The sequence below is a fragment of the Leucoraja erinacea genome, chromosome 1, assembly GCF_028641065.1.
Source record: "Leucoraja erinacea ecotype New England chromosome 1, Leri_hhj_1, whole genome shotgun sequence".
NCBI classification, from domain to species: domain Eukaryota; kingdom Metazoa; phylum Chordata; class Chondrichthyes; order Rajiformes; family Rajidae; genus Leucoraja; species Leucoraja erinaceus.
In genome coordinates this window covers 105,351,356-105,377,596 of record NC_073377.1, presented here as the reverse complement: position 1 = coordinate 105,377,596, position 26,241 = coordinate 105,351,356, and the positions used below count along the sequence as shown (strand labels likewise).

At 43.3% G+C, this 26,241-nt stretch overlaps 1 protein-coding gene across 1 annotated transcript in view; it reads left to right on the top strand.

The window, feature by feature from the left end:
* The window catches only part of LOC129700315 (bifunctional heparan sulfate N-deacetylase/N-sulfotransferase 4-like), a 146,872-nt gene that overhangs the window by 33,170 nt on the left and 87,461 nt on the right, over positions 1-26,241 (top strand). The window contains exon 4 of the mRNA XM_055640697.1: positions 5,771-5,899. Coding sequence (XP_055496672.1) covers positions 5,771-5,899 — 129 coding nt within the window. The remainder of the gene's footprint in view (positions 1-5,770; positions 5,900-26,241) is intronic.

Genomic DNA, 26,241 nt, shown 5'->3' with positions numbered 1-26,241 from the left:
GAATGCGGAGATCATTAGTTTGTTTAACACAGGGATAGATAAAAATACTGGATTGATGAAGTCTGTCTAAAACTCCATCAGCCTTGGGACATACGTATATCAAATTTAATTGAGTCACAGATAAGGACACAAACTAAATCTTTAGTCCGTTTGTTGAATGCTGCCAGCTATGGGCAATTCAGAATGTTGTGCGTAACCCGCCCACTAACCTGGATGAAATCTTCATGAGGTGGAAACTCTTGTTGCCCTCAGGTCTCCCAGTTATATTATTACTCTTACCGCCCGTTTCCAGAGACACTTGCTTTGATGTTCAGTTAGTGAGAGGAGGGGGAAGCCAGGTAACTACTGTGGCAAATGCAAGGGAAAATGATTGCAGAGAGAAATTTGGGATTAAACATCCCGGGGGTAAAATTGGCCTTTGTTGATAGCGTGAAATGGTCTCACAGAGAATTTTACATCCTCTCAATTTTCCTTTTGCCGTTATTTCTGTTCTAAACCTGCTCATCTACGAGTTAATGTTATAAATTGAATATTTTAAAAGTCACTATTGAATCTTCCACTGACACCCTTTCAGTCAGTACATTAAATAGCAAATAACAATGAACAGACTGAATGCAATAGCTGAAGTAAAATTGAGTTTACAGTATTTTGTTAGCTTGTGAATCATGATAAGATCACCAGGAAGAAGATAGTGGGCTTAGCAACATGGTATCAGGACCTCTCCCTCAATGTTAGCAAGATGAAGGAATTAGTTATGGACTTGAGGAAGCTAGGTGGTGGAAGCACCCCAGTCAGCATGGATGGTACCGGTGGACATGGTCAAGAGCTTCATGTTTTCCTTTTGCCGTTGTTTCTGTTCAAAACACCTGCTCAACTATGTGTAATGTTATAAATTGAACATTTTAAAAGTCACTATTGAATCTTCCACTTCAGTCAGTACATTATATTTAACAGTTATTCCCTGCATAAGAATAAATGGCTCTTTTCGATGTGGTGCCACTTAGGTGTGTGCTCATGTAGGGAAGAAGTATTCTGATTACTCCAAGTAAAAAAGTGTTGGCAGAGCAGCATTTTTGTCTTCTTTTGCCAAATGTCAGATTTAAATATGAGCCCGCATAGCAAATAACACAGAAGCATTGTAATACAAGGCAGCCCTGGAATCTATATCAGAAACACGATCATTTCAGCCTGAGCTGGTCATTTAATGGAACTGAACTTGAACTGATGGCTTTTTTATTTGATGAAACTGTCAGTCAGTTTAATGTTCAGTCAGCCAGCTTCGGGTATAAGGAAGTGCTTTACAAGCAAACAAAGATTCACTGACAATTTATAGTGTAACAATAAAAAAATTCCCAATTTTTCTAAAATGAAATAGTGAAATACTCTACTTTGTACAGAGCTGTCAGTATCTGACAATAAAAGACCAAGGACGTACTTGTGATTTCTTCAGGAGCTGCAAAGCTTCTGTAAAATTTAGGATACGTTGATTTTTTTGGAATATTTTTGAAGTAATTGAAGAGGGATGCAACTGATAAATTGGTGTGTATAGCCGTCCCTAGCTCTATCAGCGAGAGTCACATTTGGCCTGTCTTATTCCCACTGTCCTTCCCCACCACCACATATGGATATAATCCTCTCCACTACCTCCAGTGTGAGCCTCTGACCCTCACCCTTCTTCCTGCTGCTTCAGCGGGAGAGGGATATTCATCCAACTGAATTCAGGGCATTCAGATTGGGACTCCCCCTCCTGTTGCAACTCCAACTGAAGGCCAATAGTCGGACCTGAGAAAGAAATGGTGGAGGTGTGGGTGGAGAAATAAATAGTGGGGAGTGGTGTGAGTGAAGGAGTGAAAGAGAGAAAGAGAATGAATGGGGAGAGAGGAGGTGAGGGGAAGATTGAAGGTTAGTGCAGGTGGAGAGTGACAGATGGTAGGAACGAAGTGAGAGAAGTGAGATAGTGTGGAGAAGGGTGACAGGCCAGGGGAAAGATTGGGATTTAGATCAGATTCAGATTCAGATTGTCAGTGTCAGTGTACAGTACAGAGACAACGAAATGCATTTGACAACGAAATGCGTCTTTAGTGGGCTATAAACGCGAAATTTAGTGGTGACAGAGCGAGTGGGAGAGTAGAAGGAGGATAGAGAACTGAGAGTGTGTGTGAACTTTGGCATCCCTCCTTGACCTCCACATCAACACACTGCATTTGTCCCTCCTTCCCACTCCAGGCTCTCTAATCCAGCCTAGATCCGCCTTTCTAGCTGTTATTATCTCCCTTTTTTTGAGATAATTGTGTAGGCTGCATCCACTGAGACTCCTTCACGGCATTGGCCATGGTAATATTCTGTTGTGCTGCTGTCATGGTCTATCAAAGTGGCAAGTTTTACTTGGCAATCTTTTTAAATCTTGTTTAGTTTAGTTTAGAGAGACAGTGCAGAAACAGGCCCTTCAGCTCACCGAGTCAGCGCCACCCAGTGATTCCCCACACTCTAACTCTATTCTACTCAAACAAGGACAATTTGCAATGTTACCAATTTAATTAGCTGACAAACCTGTATGACTTTGGAGTGTGGGAGGAAACCAGAGCTCCTGGAGGAAACCCACATAGGTCACAGGGAGAACGTACAAGCTCTGTACAGACAGCATCTGTGTCTCTGGGCTATAAGGCAGCAATTCTGCCGCTGTGCCACCGTGTCACCCTGAGCAGCAAGAATTCAAATTTTGTCTGTCATACACTGTTGCATGGGGAACAGCTCAATTCAGTTCAGTTTATTGTCACGTGTACTGAGATGCAGTGAAAACCTTTTGTTGCATGCTAACCAGTCAGTGGAAAGACAATACAAGATTACAATCGAGTCATTCACAGTGTACATATACATAAGGGAAGGTAGACAAAAGTGCTGGAGCAACTCAGCGGGTGAGGCAGCATCTATGGAGCGAAGGATATAGGCAACGTTTCGGGCCGAAACCCTTCCTCAGACTGATGTGAGGGGGTGGTGAGGGTGGGAGGGGGCGGGAAGAAGAAAGGAAGAGGTGGAGCCAGTGAGTTGATGGAGAGCTGAGAAGCGGAGGAGAAAGTAAGGACTACCTCAAATTAGAGAAGTCAATGTTCATACCTCTGGAGTGCCAACTGCCCAAGCGAAATATGAGATGCTGCTCTTCCAATTTACAGTGGCCGAGGATAGAAAGGTCAGATTCGGAATGGGCGGGGGAGTTGAAGTGCTGAACCACCAGAAGATCAGGTTGGTTATTGCGAACCGAGCGGAGGTGTTGGGCGAAGCGATTGCTCGGTTGGTTGTTGCGAACACCTCAGCTCGGTTTGCAATAACCAAACTGATCTCCCGCAAATTGGAGAAGCTACACCTCATATTTCACTTGGGCAGTTTACACCCCAGCGGTATCAACATTGACTTCTCTAATTTCAGGTAGTTCTTACTTTCTCCTCCCCTTCTCAGCTCTAACTCAGCCCACTGTCTCCGCCTCTTCCTTTCTTGTGACTCTTAAGAGGCTTTGAGATAGGCACATGGATATGCAGGGATTGGGAGTATATGAATCATGAGATTAGTTTATTTTAGCATCATGTTTGGCACAGACATTATGGACCGTAGGACCCGATACTTTTCTCTGACTTCTACAAAAGAAGGTCGGTGGGGACGCTGCAAACCGGCAGCCCTGTCAGCAGCGTGTTAGTCTTTTTTTAGTGTGTTTTAATGTATGTTTTTAATGTTTCTTTGTGTGTCTTGTTTGGGGGGGGGTGGTGTGGGGGGTGAGGGGGAAACCATTATGGTCGCCTCCTCCACGGAGAAGCAACTTTTTCCAGGTCACCACCCCCGTGGCCTAACAGCGAGGATCGGGCCCCCTTTCTCGGAGACGCGCCCGGGGCTTCAGTGGCGGCCGCAGTGCGGACTCTCGGCGTGGAGCGGGCGAGCCCTTGCTGGGGCTCGCCAGAGGGGAACACCCCGTTTCGCTGGTCCGTGGCAGCCTGAAGTTGCGGTCTGCAGAGCTCCGGCTGGCGCGGCGTCCGCAGCCTGGGATCCCTCGTTGGGGACCCAGGGGGAGAAGAAGCTTCCACCGTCGGCCTGTGGCCTACTTCTACCGCGGGGACGGCGGGGACTTGCCATCAGGAGCGGGGTCCCTCGCCGGTGATCCCTGGAGGGGAGCTTCGACCGCCGACCCTGCGGTCTGCAGTGCTTCTGGCTGCGGCGCGGTGGGAACTTTAAATCTTCGACCGCCGTCCTGCGGCCTACACCAACCCGAAGCCATGGTCTCCGGTGGGGAAGCGCCAATTCTGGACTTACCTGGACTTTTACCTGTCTGTACATCTGGACGCCCACAGCGGCGGCTGCGGAGGGTTGAGGCCACGACCACGGGGGAAAATGGAGGAGGACTGGCTAAATTTTGTGCCTTCCACCACAGTGATGAATGATGTGGTGGATGTTTGTGTTAAATTTTTTATGTGTTTTTGTGTGTTCTTTATCATTGTACCGCTGCTGGCAAATTCATTTCGCTTGCACTTTATGTGCTATGTGACGAATAAAACTGATTGTATTGCATTGTATTGTATTGTATTGTACATTAGATTTCATGTGGATAAATGTGAGGTTATCCATTTTGGTGGCAAAAACGGGAAAGCAGACTATTATCTAAATGGTGGCCGATTGGGAAAGGGGGAGATGCAGTGAGACCTGTGTGTCATGGTACACCAGTCATTGAAGGTAGGCATACAGGTGCAGCAGGCAGTAAAGAAAGCGAATGGTATGTTGGCTTTCATAGCAAAAGGATTTGAATATAGGAGCAGGGAGGTTCTACTGCAATTGTACAGGGTCTTGGTGAGACCACACCTGGAGTATTGCGTACAGTTTTGGTCTCCAAATCTGAGGAAGGACATTATTGCCATAGAGGGAGTACAGAGAAGGTTCACCAGACTGATTCCTGGGATGTCAGGACTGTCTTACGAAGAAAGACTGGATAGACTTGGTTTATACTCTCTAGAATTTAGGAGATTGAGAGGGGATCTTATAGAAACTTACAAAATTCTTAAGGGATTGGACAGGCTAGATGCAGGAAGATTGTTCCCGATGTTGGGGAAGTCCAGGACAAGGGGTCACAGCTTAAGGATAAGGGTGAAATCCTTTAAAACCGAGATGAGAAGAACTTTTTTTCACGCAGAGAGTGGTGAATCTCTGGAACTCTCTGTCACAGAGGGTAGTAGAGTCCAGTTCATTGGCTATATTTAAGAGGGAGTTAGATGTGGCCCTTGTGGCCAAGGGGATCAGAGGGTATGGAGAGAAGGCAGATACGGGATACTGAGTTGGATGATCAGCCATCATCATATTGAATGGCGGTGCAGGCTCGAAGGGCCGAATGGCCTACTCCTGCACCTAATTTCTATGTTTCTATGTTTCATGGGAAATTAAAAAAATGTGAATTCCTTGGCTACTGGACAAAAACTACTGTTTTTCAAAGATAATAATAATAATAATAATAATAATAATAATAATAATAATAATAATAATATTTTATTGTCATTGCACATAGGTGCAACGAGATTTGGTATGCAGCTTCCATCCGATGTCATAACTTAAACAACTAATAAAATGTAGATACCCCAAGAAACATGATTTATATTATTAAAATAAAAAAATCTTATTAAATTTATTTCTCACCTCGATATTGTCACTTTTCTGGCAATTCATTCTTGTTTGCGTGTAAGATATTTATTGGAGAAAATGTGCTGAAATGTATGCCTTCATATACCTCTTCTTGCTTTAGGTACTCCCACGTCAAACCTGTGGCCTTTTCACACATACCATATTCTACAAGGAGTACCCTGGAGGCCCAAGAGAACTGGACAAAAGCATCAGAGGAGGAGAACTCTTTCTCACTGTTCTTCTGAATCCAGTAAGTGTATAACACATCCTTAATTATGATTCTTATCTTCTGCTATTTTATCACAAGATTTGGGCATTACTGGCCAGACCTGTATACATTCCCCTTTTCTAATTAACCTTGAGAAGGTGGCCCTGAAATACCCTCTTGACTCTACACAACCTGTGTGCAGAACATATTTGTGTTTTCTTTTGATATAGCTGGATGCTTGCTAAATATTTCAGAGAGGAGTTAAGCGTCATTTTCATTGGAATAAATTATACAGAGGTCATGAGTTTGAAAGCTGACAAGGCAAAACTTGCAAGCTGCCTTCTGCAGCATTTGGTATCTAGTATCTCCAAATATTTCAAAACACTCTGCAACAATGAAGCATTTTTTAAATTATACTCACAAATGTGGTACTGGATATGCAGCAACCAATCTCCAGACAGCCAAATCCCCACACGTGTCAGTGTCATAATGAGCAGTTAATCTTTTTTAGTTATATTGAGTGAGGGAGGTTACTTAACCAGATACCAGAGCATACCAGAGCTCTTTAAAGTATTACCGTGGGGTTATTAAAAGCCATTTAAAGGTGCAACCTGGCCTCCGTTTACTCTCTCGACTGGAAGACGGTTTTCCATCTGTGCAGCTGCTCCTCAGTGATGGAGATTAAAACTTACAACTTCCCTCTCATGCACCAAACTTGTGAGTATGATTTAAAAAAATATTGCATTGTTACAGAGTGTTTAGAAATGTTTGGAGACTGTAAAAGACACCTGGATACCTCGCCATAATTAGATCGGGTGTCTTGCCAGTAATTTTACCTCAACCTGTCTTGCCAGAAATCACACTATTTGGCTATTATCACAGTGTCATGTTAGTTTAGGGACTCCATTATGCACAAATTTCCTGTCAACAATGACAGCACTTTAAATATAATTACTCTGGGATGTCTAATGTTTGGAAACATACTGCTCTTTCTGTCTCTGCGATCCAGTTTTAATGAATGTGATAGATGGTGGTCAAATGTTGGATCCATTTGCACTTTGCACAAGAACACAGGAAAGAGAAGCAGGAGTAATCCACCAGGTCCCTCCAACCTGCTTCACCATTCAAAATGACCAAGTCTGATCAATGCTGGCCTGAGCTTGTTTTCCATGTCAACTCCCAATAACCTTCAATTCCTCGATCTTTCAAATATTTATCCATCTCCACCTTTATCTACATTTACGACCCTCAGAAAACAAATTTCTGTACTGCATTTTTAAATGTAGCCATTAAATGTGTAGGCATGTGCCCTTTTCAGGACTATACCACACATGGAGAAGATCCTGTAATTCCCCCTTTGTTTCCTTTATGTTTTACTAAGGCCATCCTTCATTCTTCAAAATTCCAAAAGAAACAACATCTAGTCTCTTTACAGAAATATAGCTTGTAATGAGGTGGTCAGAATTCAACGAAACTGCGTTATAAATGAAGTGATGTCTTATCCTACGGTAGAAAGAGGTGTGAAGCACAATTTTACGATTGCCATATTAAAAGTGTGATCAACCCATTGAATGGTGAGGATGCAGGAGTCTGCTTCTCGAACAAGAGCCTACGCAAGTCAGGGTGTATGAGTCAATTAACTATTTAACTTTGTTTTGTTATAACCTGGATTTAAGACTCTGAAGACAAGTAACTGCAGATATTTTTTTATCAAAAGAGACTCAAAATGTTGGAGTAACTCAGCAGGTCGGGCTGCATCTCTGGGGAAGATGGATAGGTGACGTTTCAGGTCAGCACTGTTCTTCAGACTGATTATGGTAGGGCCAAGCTTTGGCCTGCCCCACCTCTCTTCCCGCTTTCTCAACCCTTCTACAATCAGTCTGAAGAAAAGTCCTGACCAAAAGTGTCACCTATCCATGCTCTCCAGAGATGCTGCCTGACCCACTGAGATGCTCCAGCACTTTGTGTCTTTTTTAAGACTCTGGTTTTGTTTGCCCCGTTGGCCTATTTGTGCTCTATGATCATCTTGGATATCTGTGCTCCTCCTGCTTTGGTCATTTGGCCATCCCTGAATTTTATAATTGTAGAGTATCATTACCTGACAAAGTGCTCTTTGCTGCTAAGCTGCTCCTCCTCTCTACCTTCCTTTTCTTTATTTTTTTTTAAACCCTGAAATTCTATTTATTTGGCCAAGTTTCAACCATTTCAAATGGTCCTGTGAAGTGCATTTGTAATGTTTAGCTCCAAAAAGATTTTTCTTTACCCACATAGTAAAGAGGTCACAGAGAATTTGAAAATTTTTTATGTAAATATGGCCCATTTACGTTGTGCGCCATTGATTGAATTAGAGTTGATTTTTACCTGGGCCATAGTGCCAGGTATTAGGGTTATCAGAGAGCGTGGATAGGTTGGCATGATGATTAATAGATGGCAGTTTAAGTATTGGTTAAACTGCCATAGACTATCACAAGATGGGTATTTGTGTTGTACTTCATAGCTATTCGATCATGAGTCCAGGGAAATTTCACGAGGAGCAAAGAATGATAATTCACAATTCATTTGACTGAATTCGATGAAAGTGCAGAGTGTGATATATCCAGATTAACTAATGATACATAACTAGGAGGAAAATAAGTTGAGGGACTGCTGTGAAGTCTGGAAAGAGATATGGATATGCTAATTTATGAGGAGAAATGGGGAGGTGGAGAATTATGTGGGAAGATGTGACGTCATGCAGTTTGGTATGACATGAACATGTAGGTCTTCCAATTAGGAAGGCAAATTAGCCTCCATTGTAAAACAGGTGGATTACAAAATTAGTCTTGCTGACACTGTACTAAAGGTTTAATGAGACCTCATTTAGTTTACTAAATACAGTGTTTAATTTCTTAATTATGAAAGGATTTTCTTGTCATAGTCAATGCATTGCTAACGCATTAGATTGATTCAAGAGATTAGGGTATTGTCCTATGCAAAATAGATTATAGGAGCTTGTTCTATATTCTCTCGGGTTTAGTGGAATGCAAGATAATTAATTGAGAACCACAAGTGTATGAGAGTTTATAACAGGAAGATACTGAGAAATTGTTTCCTCAGTAGATCAGGAACAAAGTAATTATCTACTGTACATGTGCAAGGAATTAGCCACTTAGAATTAAAATTTTACTTCGGAGTCACGTGAGTGACTACTTGAAGAACCCCGCCAGGACGCATGCGTGTCATATCGCTACACGCATTGCAACAAGTCACAGCAAGGGGGAACGATGTTCCCCTAGCGGCAAAATTTGAAAACCAGGAACAGCAGGTAAGGAGACTCTGCGTTCCAGAATTTGAAAGTCGGGAACAGCAGGTAAGAAGACTCTGCGTTCCTCCCACTCACCTTTTAGGTGGAAACATGGTCCGGATCCATGAAGGCTGCGGGAAAGCTGGCGGGGGAGAACCGCGGAGTCGCGGGCAACCGGCAGCAGCAGCCTAAAGGCACGCTAAACTCCCGTAATGGGAACAGCTGTGCCCGACTTTCGTTCCCGACTCGCTCCCGCACCGGGCCCGGCCGGGCGGGAGAGGGAAGCAAAAACTAATGTTTCCCCGCGCTGGGTTTTTTCCACAGGAGGGGAAGCTGGACAAAGTGGTGTCCACAAATGCTGCTAGTGAAGCTGGCTGGGGAGGACCGCGGAGTCGCGGGCAGCCGGCAGCAGCAACCAAAGGCACGTTAATCTCCCGTAATGGGAATAGCTGTGCCCGACTTTCACTCCCGACTCCCTCCCGCACCGGACCGGGCGGGAGAGGGAGCAAAACTAATGTTTCCCCGCACTGGGTCTGTACAGGAGGGGAAGCTGGACAAAGGAGTGTCCACAAGTGCTGCTAGTGAAGCTGGCTGGGGAAGACAGCGGAGTCGCAGGCAGCCGGCAGCAGCAGCCAAAGGCACGTTAATCTCCCGTAATGGGAAGAGCAGTGCCGACTTTTGGTCCCGCGCCAGCCAGAACACCACGGCCGGGCGGGAGACTATTCAAATGGGGCCGTTGACTTTTTGACAAGTCAATAACGGCAGCAGACGGGGTGGAACGACGTTCACACGTAGCAACGATTTTAACCTGGACCTGCAGGTAAGAGCTGCGGTCTTTTTAGTATTTCCATGCTGATTGCAGGTGCAGAAACAACGGGCTGCGACAAAGCTGGTGGGCTAGATGGGATCAGCTGTGCCAGATGTCCTCCACATTGGCCATATCCACTCCACGGAAGGACAGTAAGGACAAAGCTGGAGAAGGAGGACCGTGGAGCAGGGTGGCAGCCAGCAGCAGCCAGCGGCACTTGGATCACCCGTAGTGGGATCAGCTGTGCCCGATGTCGCCTCCGCACCGGCCAGATCCACGCGGCCGGGCGGAAAGGCTAGACACAAAACAAACAAGGTCGTGGACTCAGAGGAGTCCGACTTTGAACAACCACGGACGGCCAGCGCCCGAGAGCGCTGGAGCCGGAAGAAGCGGTGTATGGAGCTTTTCTCCAACGTGACAGACTCCGGGAGATGGAGTCGGGTCACTGTGGGCCCTATGATAAACCCACAGCAGTACCTCTTCAAGGGCTGCACAGTGCTTCTACCTCATCAGAGGGGAGCACTGCGGGTCAGTTCTGAGCTGACCTGGAAGAGGGGTCCACAGAAGAAAAGACAAGTGTGCAGGGGGTGCAGGAACAAGAGAACCTACTGGAACCCACTACAGCCAACGACAGCACCCCCACGCACCCACCAGCAGAACTGGTGAAAGCTCGAAGGACCGGTACCCAAAACATGAGTCCTTTTATGCCATGGCCCAGGCCGGCCTTCTTGGAAGATGCGAGGACCTCCAACGCCAACCAAACCGAAAATCCAGACCCCAGCACTACAACAGCAGCGAAGAACCTACAAAAAGTAAATCTGCCACTGGTAACTATGGAGGTAGGTGGGTCTGGTTCCCTACAATATACAGTGGGCACGGAGATTGGGTGGAGATTGCACTCTTTTCTGAATGCATGGAGCATGATAACAACCGATCCTTACATCTTAAGCAGTATCCAGGGATATACAACAGAGTTTATACACAAATACAGCCCTCCAGTTCCATATATAATGAACTGAATGTTCGTGCCTTCTGATAAAGGAAAATCAAAAGCGTAAGCTGAGCTGAAGCGGCTTCACATAAAAGGTGTAATTGAGAAAACTCAACACGAACCATTAGAATTCGTGCCCAATATATTTATCAAAAACAAAATAGATGATGGCCATCGCATCATCATAGATCTGACAAAATAGATACCTTTGTTACTGCTTAACAATTAATTTCCAAAGGTTACTTCAATGGCCAGCATCGATTTAAAAGATGCTTACTATTCAATGCCTATACGAGGTGACCACAGATGTTACTTAAAATTCAACTGGATGGGACAACTCTGACAGTATAAAGCACTGCCAAATGGGTTATCATCAGCCCAGGCTGTTCACAAAAAATTTGAAACCAGCCCTAGCGTTTCTACGGAAACGTACACACATGGTCATGGCAATTATGGGCAAAACTTTGGAATTGGCCAAACAAACTGTAACAGCCACAAAAAAGTTATTTGGAAAACTGGGATTCATTTTCCATCCAGTTAAATCTAAACTAACGCCTTCCACTACCATGGACTACCTGGGGTTTCACCATTGACTCAGTTCACATGTCGGTGACTCTGCCTAAGGGAAAGGCTAGAGATTTAATAGAGGCTTGCAATAACCTCACTGACATCAGCAAACCATCCATCAGATTGGTAGCTAAAGTAATTGGCATAATGATGGCTGCCTTTCCAGCCACACAATTTGGACCTCTACATTACCAAAACATACAGAGAGCTAAATACAAGCACTCTAAATTATGCAGGTCACTTTGACAGATCTGTGAAACTACCAATCAAGCTAAAATGGAACTAAAATGGTGGATAGATAACATCTGGCCTTGTACCAATCCAATCATTGTCAGTAACCCTTCCATGGTACTACAAACTGATGTCAGTACACTTGGGTGCAGAGCCACCAATACCATACAGTAGCATACATTAACCACAGGGTGGAAACAATTTGACATCATGTGACAATCTGGCTATACAAATTGGCAATGGTGTATCCAGAGAGATATTTCGACATCAGCCACTTACCTACCAGGAAGACTAAATTCAATGGCAGACACCAGGTCACGCAAATTTAATGAAAACACCAAATGGATGTTGAATAAAATAGTATTTGCTGATATCACAGCAAAATATGGAACACCAGATATCGATTTATTCGCATCCAGACTTAACCACCAGTTATCAAATTATGTTACATGGGAACCGGACCCTGGGGCAGCGGCGACAGTTTGCATTTTCGCTGCATTGGGGGGGGGGAATTGTTTATTTACGCATTCCCTCCTTTACTGCCTCATCAGTCGGGTATTAAGAAAATACAAGACTCTGCATCTGGTATTGGTAGTACCCGATTGGCCTACACAACCATGGTTCCCTGTGGTATCAAACATGGTATCAGAGACATGAACATCCCGTCTGTTCTGGAATATCTGGCAGGCCTCCACTATGATGAGGGGCTCAGTTACAGTGCCATCAACTGCGCCAGAAGTGCCCTATCGACTTACCTATGGCAGGGGACAGACCATTACAATGTTGGGACTCACCCACTGGTACAAAACCTATGAGGGGAACCAGATACTCCCAAATATGGGATGTGAGAATAATCATGAAGATGCTCAGGAATTGGTCTCCAGCAACAGTTCTGTCCCTACACAGACTGACATTAAAACAGTCATGCTAATGGTATTGGTCATGGCACAGAGGATACAGTCACTGCAAATTAGACTGGACAACATGATTTCCTCAACAGAAAATATTACGTTTCATATTTATGAGATGGTAAGCAGAAAAGAAAAGGGATCAGCAGGCTTCAATATACAATTAGGTCATACCCAACAGATGACCGTCTGTATAATAAGACATCGTTGTTATACATGGAGAAAACGAATATCCTAAGAGGCTAAGAAAAGGCACATTTTGGTCAGCCACTAGCAACCACACCAAGAGTGGTGGTCCAGACCATCTCAAGATGGCTGAAACAGGTGCTAACACAGGCTGTGGTGGATACTAATTTTAAAAATCTCTTTCCACCAGGGCTGCAGCTACATCGGCAGCGATACAGTTGGATGTACCAATGGATCAAATCCTCAAGTCAGCAGGATGGTCTGGAGGGGAAAACATTCCAATTATTTTATAATAAACCAGTAATGAAACCTGGAACGTTTGCAGAAACAATTTAAGTTCTGTAAATTAATTTAAACCCATAAAAAGTGGTTATAAATTTGTGTTAAAAAATGTTATGATTTCAATGTCGAATTCATGTCCAAATTATGTTAACACAATTCCTCCCACAGTCAAGGCAGACGTGATGCATGGACTCGTTTCCACGGCATGAATTCACAGAGCTTTAAAATCTTCACGTAGTCACTCACGTGACTCCGAAGTAAAATAGTAAGATTAAACGAGAACTTACCAGTTTGAAGTTTGATCTGTATTTTATGAGGAGTTACGATGAGGGATTACGTGCCCTCCGCTCCCACCCTGATCATATACTTAACTGGTATCTCTTCTCTAATCTTACTATGTTTAGTCATTACAGTTATCTGTGATTTCACACCGCTGCTTTGAAGAATGACACGCATGCGTCCTGGCGGGGTTCTTCACGTAATCCCTCATTGTAACTCCTCATAAAATACAGATCAAACTTCAAACTGGTAAGTTCTCGTTTAATCTTACTATTAAACTTTTCTTTATATTGACATTGTGAATACTTGGAATTTTGTAGCTCATAATATCGTGGATACCCAATCTTTGAGTGCATTTCAGACTGAGTTCATTAGATTTTGGGGAACCAAGGGAGTAAATTAATATAGAGACAGAGCAGGAAAATGGAATTCAGACAAAGGATTAGACATGATCTTACTGAATGGTGAAACAGATACCAGAAGGCTACTGCTACTTGAATTGCTCATGCTTTAATTTCCTACAATTTATCGTAAAAACAACATCAATGAGTAGTGCCATTAACTATTAACCACTTTCCCTGACACAAGTTGCAGAATCACAACAATGCATCTATATTAAAGCCCTAGCCTCAGTCAGTCACACTAAATATACAGCAATAAAATTGAATATTACAGGCAGATTTCAACAATACAGCATATTTAGTGCTGTCAACTAGGGGATGAAATTTCCAGAGAGTAACCTCACCACATAACCTCACTACCTTAAGACCTGGAGACTAAAACTGAGTGTGGCAAAAAGCACTACAATGGCCTTTTAACTGAACTGCAAGAAAGCTCAACGCCAGCTAACTCTCAATCTCAATGGGTCACCACCAACCCTAGAACCCATTTCCTACATACCCCAGGGTTAAACTAGATCGGCAGCTGACCTACAAGCAACACCTTGAAGCTCTCCGTGCTAAAGTCTTGGTGCGGAGCAACCTCCTGCGTTGCTTGGTTGGGTCATCATGGGGCGCCAGGACATCTACTCTCCGAATCAGTGCTCTTGCACTCGGGTACAATGCCGCTAAGTACGCCAGCATGGTGCCATAGTGCTCATACTAGCAAGCTATACGCCATCCTCAACGACACCATGTGGATCATCACCGGCTGCCTACGCCCTACTCCTACTGATCTTCGGCCAGTGCTCATCAGGTATCGCCTCCGCCAGTTTGCAGGTACTTCACTCATACGACACCATGTGGATCTTCGGCTGCCCGCCCTACTCCGACTGATCTTCGGCCAGTGCTCGCAGGTATCGCATCCGCCAGGTTTGCAGAGAGTACTTCACTCATACGCTGGTGTGCAAGGCCCCATCGGACGCCAAACATCCTTTGCACCACCTTGCCCAGGACTCACAGCAACTGGGACCTCAACGCCTGTCATCTCGTCGCCCCTTTTCCCGTCACGCAGCGACCCTCTGTTGCCCCGGTTTCAACACACTAGGAGCATGGAGAACCAGATGGGAACAGATGTCATGACCTCCACAATTCACTGTTGCACAGAACACCACAGCCCCACCCGGCTCGGACCCCGCAAAGAGTGGGTCGCCCTGAACCGGCTCCATACAGGGGTCAACCGGTTTAACGCCAACATGCATCGCTAGAGGCTGCGTTCATCAGCAGCCTGCATATGTGGAGTAGACCAGTAAACAGCGCAGCACGTCATTTTCGACTGCGCCGTCCTCCGCCCCCCTGGTGGAGGGGAAGACCTCACGGCCCTCGACAACAGCACATTGAACTGGCTACAGCGCCTGGAGGGCGTTACATAACTCCTGCTGCCTCAAACGCAAGATGAAAAAGACCACATAATAGATAGCAGGAAAAACAAAAGTAATACTGAAAAGATATGGAGGCTTTGGAGTGGGTGCAGAGGACCAAAATGTTTACCAAAATGTTGCTTGGATTAGAAGGTTTCAGCTCCAGGCAGAGGTCGGATAGACTTGGATTGTTTTCTCTGAAATGTCAGTTAAGGGGAGACTTGGTAGAAATCTATAAAACGATGAGAGGCAGAGATAGGTTAGACCAAAGATTCCTCTAGAATCTTTGGGTTAGACAGACTGAACCTTTTTCCCAGGATGGAATTGTCCAACACTAGAGGGCATAGCTACAAGATGAGAGGGGGGCTATTTAATGGAGATGCGTAGGGGAAATTGTTTACACAGAGTGGTGTGGAACACATTGTTGGAGGTGGTAGTGAAGGCCGATATGATAGTGGTGTTTAAGGGCCTTTTAGATAGACAAATAGAAGTGCAGGGAATAGAGGGATATGGATCGTACAGACAAATTAGATCAGTTTAATTTGGCATCATGTTTGGCACAAACATTATGGACCGAAGAGCGAATTCCTGTGCTGTAGTGATCAATGTAATACTGCGTTAAATTAGCCTTAATGTTTATCCTTCCTGTAGAAAACCACCTACAGTTAATTACAACTTTGAAAGAAAGATAAGTTATCACATCATTTTTGCTACCTTTTTGCTATTGCTAGAGATAGAATAGATATGTAAGTCACAAAGCTGAACACTGCTAACAAAGTGATTAGAAAGGATACAAAGTGCTAGAGTAAACTCAGCATCTCTGATAGCAACTCTGGAGAACATGGATAGACGACGTTTTGGGCTGGGACCTTTGCTGAAGAAGAGTTCCGAACCTGACCCGCTGAGTAACTACAATGCTTTGTGTCTTGGACCTGCATCTACAGTTTCTGGTTTCTAACTGAGTTAATTCTAAGGCACATGGACAAACGCATAGCAATTCTTGGAGAAACTCAGCGGGTGCAGCAGTATCTATGAAGCGAAGGAAATAGGCAACGTTTCGGGCCGAAACCCTTTGTTGCCCATTTCCTTCGCTCCATAGATGCTGCTGCACCCGCTGAGTTTTTCCAGCATGTTTGTGTACCTTTGATTTTCTAGCATCTGCAGTTCCTTCTTAAACACATAGCAATTCCTTCCTGATTTGTTATGGGGTGAGTTTTTTGAATACCATTGCAAATGTTTCCTGGATCAATTTTACAGTATACAAAAAAAAGAGGCAAAAATATTGGTAGTGAGTGGTAATTTGATGCCATTAAAACTCACCTGAAAAGCTGAGATTTGGTAATGTGTGTAATATACACTTTCCCTGGTGCCAGTTACTGCGAGATTTCTGTTCAAAATGATCTCTGTAATGCAACACCAGAAAAGGTGTCAAGCTGGCTGAGCAATGATTCAATATTTTTTTGAAATATTTATGAGGGAAGTACAGCCCTCATCCATAAAATTCATTTTTGCCGTCTTATAAAACCACACGGCAGAGAAACAAGTTCCTCAACCCAACCCATCCATGCCATCCTAGATGCCCATCTAAGCCAGCCCTGTTTGCCCACATTTTGATCATATCCCTTATTACCTTTCGTATCCATGCATCTTCCAAATAGTCATAGAGTGATACAGCGTGGAAACAGGCCCTTCGACCCAACTTGCCCACACCAGCCAATATGTCCCAGCTAGTCTGAAGCAGGGTCTCGACCCGAAACATCACCCATGCCTTTTATCTAGAGATGCTGCCTGTCCCGCTGAGTTACTCCAGCATTTTGTGTCTATCCCTCGGTGTAAACCAGCATGTGCAGTTCCATCCTACAGATTTTGTCATGTCCCATGTACACTAGTGCCACCTGCCCGCATTTGGCCCATGTCCTATCCTTGTACCTGCTTAACTGATTTTTAAATGTTGCTCGTGTACCCCAGCGGCAACCTCAATCTGGCAGCTCGTTCCATATATGTACAACCTTCTTTGCGTAAAAGTTGCCCTTCTGGTTTCCATTAAATATTTTCCCATTCAGTTTTAACCTCCACCCTCAAGTTTTTCATTCCTCAACTCTGGGGGAAAACAAACTGTGTGCATTCACATGCTCCCCATGTTTTTATGTCACGCCCCAGTTTCCTACACCAAGGAATAAAGTCCTAGCCTGTCTGACCTGTTCGACCTCTCCCTCTAACTTCGTCCCTTGAGTCCTGGCAACATCTTAGTAATTTATTTACTGCACCTTTTCCAGCTTAATGATGTCTATCCTACAGCAGGACAAGTACAACTGAACATAGTACTCCAGGTACAGCCTCACCAATGTTTTGTACAAGTGTAACATAATGTCCCAAATTATATATTCAATGCTCTTACTGATGTAGGCCAGCATGCCAAAAGCCTTCTTCACAATCTTGTTCATTTGAGATGCCACTTTCAGGGGATTATATACTTGTACTCCTAGGTCCCTCTGCCTACCTATTTTAACATCACCTGTAAATTTACTAACCATGTCTTGTATATTCACATTCAAATTATTGATGTAGATTACAAACAACAATAGGCCCAGTACCAATCCCTTAGGCAAACCACTAGTCACAGGTTTCCAGTCCGAATAACAATCTTCCACTATCAGCCTTTGCTTTCTGCCATGAAGCCAATAATGTATCCAATTAGCTAACTCTCCTTCAATCCAATGCAATCTATCATTCCAGAGCAACCTACAATGAGGGGCCTTACCAAAAGGTTTTGAAGTACATCTAGATTATGTCTTCCACCCCACCCTCATTGTCCTTTTAGTTGCTTCTTTTAAAAAACTAAATCAAGTTCATGATATATGACGTGTCATGCACTAAGCCAAGCTCATTATGCCTAATCAATCCCTTTCTTACTAAATACATGCACATCTTATACCTCCAGTAACTTATCTATCACAGACGTTAGGCTTGTAGTTCCCATTTTTTCTTTGCAGTCCTTCTAACATTGTGGCGCAACATTAGCCACCCTCCAGTCATCCCTCACCTCATCCGTGTCCACCAGTGACTCTTATATCTCAGCCAGAACTCCAGCAATTTCTTCTCTAGCTTCCCACAGTGTTCAATGATGTACCAGATGATCAGGCCTCAGAGATATATCTACCCTTAGAATATTTACCTTCAGAATATAAATTTATAAATCTACCTTCAGAATATAAAATATAGAATATATCTACTTTCAGAATATAAAATAAAGGATGTAATGCTCAGGCCACAATTGGAATATTGTGAGCATATCTGGGAAAGGATGTGCTGGTGTTGGAGAGGGTCCAGAGGTGGTTTACGAGAATGATCCCGGGATTGATTAGGTTAACCCATGAGAAACATTTGAAGGCTCTGAGCCTGGCCATGCATAGGACACAGCCTCAGAAAAGAACATACCTTTACAATGGAGATGAGGAGGCATTTCTTTAGCTGGAGGATGGTGGCGCCATTGAGTGTGGCAGCCTCACATGCAGCTGTTCGTCCTTTCATCCTTTTTTTAATTTTTAGTCTGTCAAAAGTTTTGTTTTGGACGTCTTTTAGACTTTTTTATGTGGGGGGTGGGGGGAATTGTTTTTCACAGTCGCTACCTGGTTGAGGATGCGTCTCTCCTCTGAGCCGCATCTTCGCCCGCTCCTTGCAGCCTACCATCTGGATTGGCGTGGCCTTTCCTGCCGGAGACCGGACAGAGCTTCAACTTCAGCAGCAGCGCAGCACTGAAGTACCATCACGGAGCAGGCAATGACTTACTGAAGTCACCGTGTTGGAAGTTCCGGTGTGCTGGGACTGCCGACTTCAACACCGTGGAGCTGTGGTCTGCGGTGCTTCCAGCCGCGGGCGGAGCTGACTTTAACATCGCGGAGCCCTGGGATCTTTCACCGAGGTCGCCAGTGTTGGAGCTCCACCCAGCTCAGCCTGTAGACTATGGGAGCCGCGGTCTCTGGTAGGAAGCGTCCAATTTTGAACTCCAAGCCGCTGAGAGTGTTCTTCTGACGCCGGAGTTCCATCATTCGGCGAGAGGGCCTGAAACATTGGGCCGTCCACCGTTGCGGCGACTGCGGAGGCCTCAATAGGCTTTGACCATGGGTGAACAAGAGGAAGAGGACTGAACTTTGTTGCCTTCCCTCACACACTGATTCTGCTGTGGGGGGATGTTTATATGATTAATGTTAAATTCTATAATGTTGTGTTTATCTTATTTGTGTGCTGCATGGTAACTCACATTTTACTGCACCAATTGGTGTATGTGATAATAAATATCCTTTGTCCTTTGTCCTTTGAATCTGTGGAATTAATTGGCACAGACCGTTGTGGAGGCCATTGGTTATTTTTAAAGCAGAGATTGATAGATTTTTGATCAGTGTTAAATGTTATGGGGAGCAGGCAGGTGAATGAGTTTGAGAGAGAAAAACAGATCACCTATGATCGAAAGGTAGAGCGGACTCAATGAGCCAATTGGCCTAATTCTGCTCCTGCGTCATATGGTCTTCGTAGGTCTTATGTTGTCCACTACTGTAATATAGTTATCACCAAGATATCCCCATTAGCTTTCCCGAGTTCCCTAGTGTTCATGTTATTTTTCCACCGTAAGAACAGAGGAGAAATATTAATTGAGTACCTCGGCAATCTCCTGCAGCTCCAAACAAAGATCTCCACTTTGTCTCTGAGGGGCTCTATTCTCTCTCTCTAGTTACCCTTTTTCCCATAATATGCTTATAGTCACTGGATTTTCCTTGATCTTCTCTGTCAAAGCTATCTCATTAACCCTTTTTTTTCCCTTCTTGATTTCTTCCTTTAAGTATACTCTTACATCCTCTGTATGCCTCCAGGGTCAGGGAACTTGATTCCTCTTTTTTTGTTGCAACAAAAGTCTCCAAATCTCTTTTTATCCACAGTTCCTTTCTCCTGCCTGCTTTGCCCTTCACTCTAACAGAAACATGAATAGCTTGATCTCTCAGGAACATGAAAATCTTGAGGACATTTAAGAGCCTCCCACTTGTCCGTCGTCTTTTTGCCTGCAAATAACTTATTCCAATCAACTTTTGCAATCTTCTGCCTAATAACATCAACATTTGCCTTACCTCAATTTACAACTTGAACTTGTGGACTAGTTCTGTCCTTGTCCATAGCTATTAAATGGGTCGCTGGTCCCAAAGCACTCACCCACTGACACCTCAGAACTGCCCTGCCCTGTTTCTTAGAGAAGATCAAGCTTTGCCCTCTTATAGTGTCTTCCATACACTGCCTGAGGAAACTTTCCTGAATGCACTAACAAATTCTACCCCATCTAATCCGTACTGTCCCTGTCTACAATAAGAAGGTTAAAACTGCCTACTTTGACCGTCCTGTTATTTATGCAACTCTCCACAATTTCCCTGCACATTTGTTTCTCAAATTCCTATTGACCGATTTGACTGTAGTACAATCCCATCGAGATGCTCTTTTGCTTTCCCTTCCTATTTTTCCCATATACCCATAAAGCCTCACTAGAAGAACCATCCCTCAGTAATTTAATTTCAGAAAGCTGTCATGAGATTCACTAGCCAAAATGTGAACTTAGTATGCTATTAACAACTCATATTCAATGTAAAAGAAAGGTATTATCAAACCCAAGGTATTTCTCAACAGAAAACTTGGAATTTACATAGAAACATAGAAATTAGGTGCAGGAGTAGGCCATTCGGCCCTTCGAGCCTGCACCGCCATTCAATATGATCATGGCTGATCATCCAACTCAGTATCCCGTACCTGCCTTCTCTCCATACCCCCTGATCCCCTTAGCCACAAGGGCCACATCTAACTCCCTCTTAAATATAGCCAATGAACTGCCCTCTGTGGCAGAGAGTTCCAGAGATTCACCACTCCCTGTGTGAAAAAAGTTCTTCTCATCTCGGTTTTAAAGGATTTTCCCCTTATCCTTAAGCTGTGACCCCTTGTCCTGGACTTCCCTAACATCGGGGAACAATCTTCCTGCATCTAGCCTGTCCAACCCCTTAAGAATTTTGTAAGTTTCTATAAGATCCCCTCTCAATCTTCTAAATTCTAGAGAGTATAAACCAAGTCTATCCAGTCTTTCTTCATAAGACAGTCCTGACATCCCAGGAATCAGTCTGGTGAACCGTCTCTGCACTCCCTCTATGGCAATAATGTCCTTCCTCAGATTTGGAGACCAAAACTGTACACAATACTCCAGGTGTGGTCTCACCAAGACCCTGTACAACTGTTCTTAAACAGTTCTTAAACATTCATGTTTAAGAAGGAACTGCAGATGCTGGAAAATCAAAGGTAGACAAAAGTGCTGGAGAAATTCAGCGGGTGCAGCAGCATCTATGGACCAAAGGAAATAGGCAACGTTTTGGGTCGAAACCCTTCTTCAGACTACTGCACATTAATGTACTCATTTCTGGAGAAGATGTGTAAAACAGCACACCCTGTGGAGAGGCAGGGTATTGCGGGCACATCTTGTGCATTTCTGCATCTAATTCCACATATGGCTGCCCCAGATGTTGCTGTCAGTGTCAAGTGTAATGATGCCAAATACTAACAGTTTTGCTGTCATTACATCTGAAAAATTCAGGCTTTGCAAGAATTAGTTTTGGGAAACGAGGTGGGTCAAATATAAAATTGTGAGAAAATTTAACAGGGTCATAATTGCGTCCAATGTGAAAATAGCTAAAAACAATAAGTAACCGAGAAAGGGCAGCAGGATCAGAATAAGGTAAAATTCAGTAAGGGCAAGATGGAAAGGGTAATGAACAAAATTAATAATATTACGCGGGGGGGTGTAGAAGATAAATATATTCCGTTAATAAAAATAAATTTCACAAAGCGATTCAAAGCGAGTGGTTAAAAGAAGAGGTGTTACATCCTAATTGAAAATAAATGCAGTTTTAATAATAAAATTGGAACTAACAATGCAAATAAAAATCGATAAAACATTATAATCCCTGCGGGGAATTGAAATTGGGGAGCTCAGAAGTGAACAAGCAAAAAATGAAGGCTTAAAACCAATTGTAAATACGGTTAATATGTTTTTTTAAATCTGTCGGTGTTGTTTTATAATGCTTGTGGATGTTTTGGGAGCAAGGGGTAAAACTGGTCTTCAACAATAGAGCAAAATGGATGATGATGAATCTCAGCTTTGAAAGATGCATTTGGCTCTGAGAGGCTGAGGAGATGGACATATGCCCTCGGGTGTTTCTAGCCCTTTACTATTATTGGCTTCCTTTGGTGAGGTACGTTGAAGGATAAAGGAGCCCCAAATCTAGTTCTGGCTTCTTTTGCGCTAACCACAATGATTCCACCAGTTAGGACGGCAGATGGAAGGTTTACGTTTTTTTTTTCTTGCTGATTGCTAATTACATCTGGAAGTGCTCCAAGTAAATACTTTCCATTGTATTTGGTTTTAACCTGGCAATGAACACATTTCGACCAAATGGCTTAAATACTGCACTAAATTAAGGCAACATTTTACAAAAATCTGTAACCCTGCAACAACAAAACAGATGTGTATTCTTTCTCTGAAGCCCAGCTGCAATTTTGCTATGTTTGGTGACTAAGTAACTGCACGTTATCATAGATTAGACCAAGGTCCCTTGACCTTTAATGTTTGATTTCAACTGCAGCCTAAATTGCTTGGATATACAGTAGTTTACTCTTTGATGGCTGGAAGGGGTTCTTGGGCAATATATTTCAGATCAATTATTGTTTAAAGTCACAAGTTTGAATCAATTTATTTAGAACATCAATGCATGCTAGAGGGAAGAATTGAAAAATACCATCCTTTATATAAATGAACTATATTCCGGAATCAGTATAATGATATCACCATCCAGCCGATTATATACAACCAAAATAATATCTGATTGGTACTTTTGCAAGGCGATGTTTTTTGATGTATTGCTTTTCCATAGAACATGAAGATATTCTTCATAATATCTGTAATACAGCATATAATTGACAACTCATTATGGTATACGTGTACTGTAACTGGCTCGTCTTGCCTCTTCTCTGTCATTTCCACTCTTGTGCTAGGAAAATGAATGTGATGGCATCCTAGGAAGCAGGCAGCCCCGTCTGGGCCTAGTAAGGCTGAACTCTTCCTACATAATCATGGCTACTATCTCTTGAGGATTAAATCTGATGAAGAAAGCCTTTGCATATTGGATTTGAGCCCATAATGACAACAACAAGCCCATAATGACAGCAACTCATAAGAGATGTTCTAAACTGCCTCTGGACTTGTGGCATGGATGAGTTCAGTGCTGATACTTTTGAAGTTGCCACATATAGTCATATTCATACGGCAGGAAAACAGGCCCTTCAGCCCAACTTGCCCACCCCGACCAAGATGTTCTATCTACAATAGTCCCACCTGCACGCGTTTGGATCATGCCCTTCGAAACCTATCCTATCCATGTACCTGTCTAAATATTTCTTAAACGGTGATATAGTATCTGTCTCAACAACCTCCCCCAGCAGCTTGTTCCATATACCCACTATACTGGTGTTAAAAGGTTACTCATCAGGTTCCTATTAAATTCCCCACCCCCCCCACCTACCTTAAAACCATGTCTTCTGGTTCTCAATTCCCCTACTCTGGGAAAGCGACTATATGTGTTTACCAAATCTATTCCACTGGTGATTTTGTACACTTCCTCTCATGTGCCAGGCAAGCTGGTGTTCAGTTATGCACTGACACACTCCTTGAATGATGCTTTTGAAGGCTCAAGTATCTAGTTCTCTCTTAAAAAGAGCAATCTTGTGAGTTGCCCCTGCAAGGTCAATGCTCCTTGTCCCTGAGCAAAGGAAGGAGCAGAGGCATTCTCCAACAGCTTGTGTCTGATTCATTTCTTGATTAATTGATTGAAAGATGCAGCATGAAAATAGGCCCTTCGGCCCACTGTTTCCATGTCAGCCATCGATTACCTGTTCACACTGGTTCTATGTTATCCCACTATCTCATCCACTCCCTACACACAAGGAACTATTTAGAGAGGCCAATTAACATACAAGTCTATGCGTTTTGGGGATGGTGAAGGAATCTGGAGTTTTCGGAAAGAAAACACACGAGGTCACAGGCTCCTTGCAAACTCCAAGGTCAGGATCGAACCTGTGTCTCGTGTTATGAGGTAGCAGCTCCACCAGCTGTGCCACTGTGTTATCCTACCACCGCCAGTGGTTCCTCTTCACTTGTGCTCCATGATATACCGAGTAATGCCAATTCCTGAAGCACATTAATTGCATCTTCCTGAACATTTCTGGCCAACCATGTCCAGCAAGTCCATTGTCATTATTGCATGCAAAGTGCGTGAATGGGTGTTTGGAGAGCACAGATTTGTGCTGAAAATACATTTTTTTATTTTGAATGTGTGGGGTAATTAAAAAAAAAAATCTTATTGCACCACCAAACTAGCAAGAATGCAGTGGAGAGGAGATTCTACTTCTGACCCAAGAGCTGGTATATTTATCTTCTACACCCCCCCCCCCTCCCCCCACATAATATCAATAATTTTGAACAATACACAGTATTTAGTGCATCAATAACAAGATGAGAAAACCTCCCATGCAGTGTATCATGACCCACTGGTGAGAAACACAAACTCCATAATTCCATTATCAAACAAAATACACATCTTTCTGGAGTAACTCAGCAGATCAGGCAACATCTCTGCAGAATGTGAATGTGACATTTTGTGTCTGGATCCTTCTTCACACTCTGTTATTTTGACACAATCAAGTTGTTCTGTGTCATTTTTTGTCAGGTATGGAAAGTTGATAACAAAATTACAGTGAGCAACTTAAGCAAACATTTATGTTGATGAAGCCCCCATTGTGTCTAGTATTGTGCCAAAACATGTCTCTTGCAGATGCATTGACTCATTTCTGATTTTATCCACACAGATTATAAACTCTATTCTCGAAACATTGATGTCTTTGCAGACCATCCAAACAAAATACATGTATGCAGTGTATTCAGTCCTGAACTGAACTACTTACTAACAAAACTACCATGCTTGTCTGCATAGGAAATGTTCTTTCTTATTTTCAAATTGCCTCCATGGTTTTGCCACCTCCCTTTCTCTGTAATCCCCTCCCAGTCTCCAATCTTCCACGGTCCCTGCAATCCTTTGAATCTAACATCTTATCATTAGCATTAATGGACGTAACAGTGGTTTCCATGCATTTAACTGCCCTGATCAAAACTTTGTAATTTCCTTCCTAAATCTCTGCCTTTCTCCTTGTCTTTTCTCCTTTGAGAAACATCTTTATATCAGTTTATGTGACTCAGTGTCACATTTTTTTAATACTGTCTCTTGAGCAGGGCTTTGGAATGTTTTACTACCTTAAGGGTGCTACATTAGTGCATGTGTATCATCCACAGTGTATAAGCTTGAATTTATCCAAGGCATAGTTATCACACCATCTCAGAAATAAAATATGCAATACAAATTTCATTTTATGTTTATGAAAAATATGCTTCTTCATTGTTGCAAATGATTGAGTAAATGATTTGCACTATGAGTAGGCTGTTAGAACAAAGTGCATTAACTTAGTAAAGATGTTTGCAAATCCTTCCAAAAGCTGCAGTAATGTACTATTGATTCTGGTGTACCAGTTCTTGGGTCAGAAGATATGCATCTGGATTGCTATTGGGTCAGTGTATTTAAAAAAAACAAGCAACTTTCAACGACTGCCCGGAATTCCCACTTTTTGGATGCATTAACACACTGAAGTTTCGAACATGATAACTTTTTCCTGGTGGTAAACATGTCTGGCATTGTCTTGTTATCCCACAACTTTTAATACGTTAAATTGAAAAACAACACCTGATATTCCTCCTGGGTATTCCACAACCCAATAACATGAACATTGAATATTCCAATTTCAGATCATTTCAGATAATCCTGTTCCCATTTTATTTCTCACCCCCCCCCCCCCCCCCCCCCCCCCCCCCCTTTCCTTCCCATCCTCTGACTGTTGGGAAGTACTCTCACTGTTCCCTTTCCCAC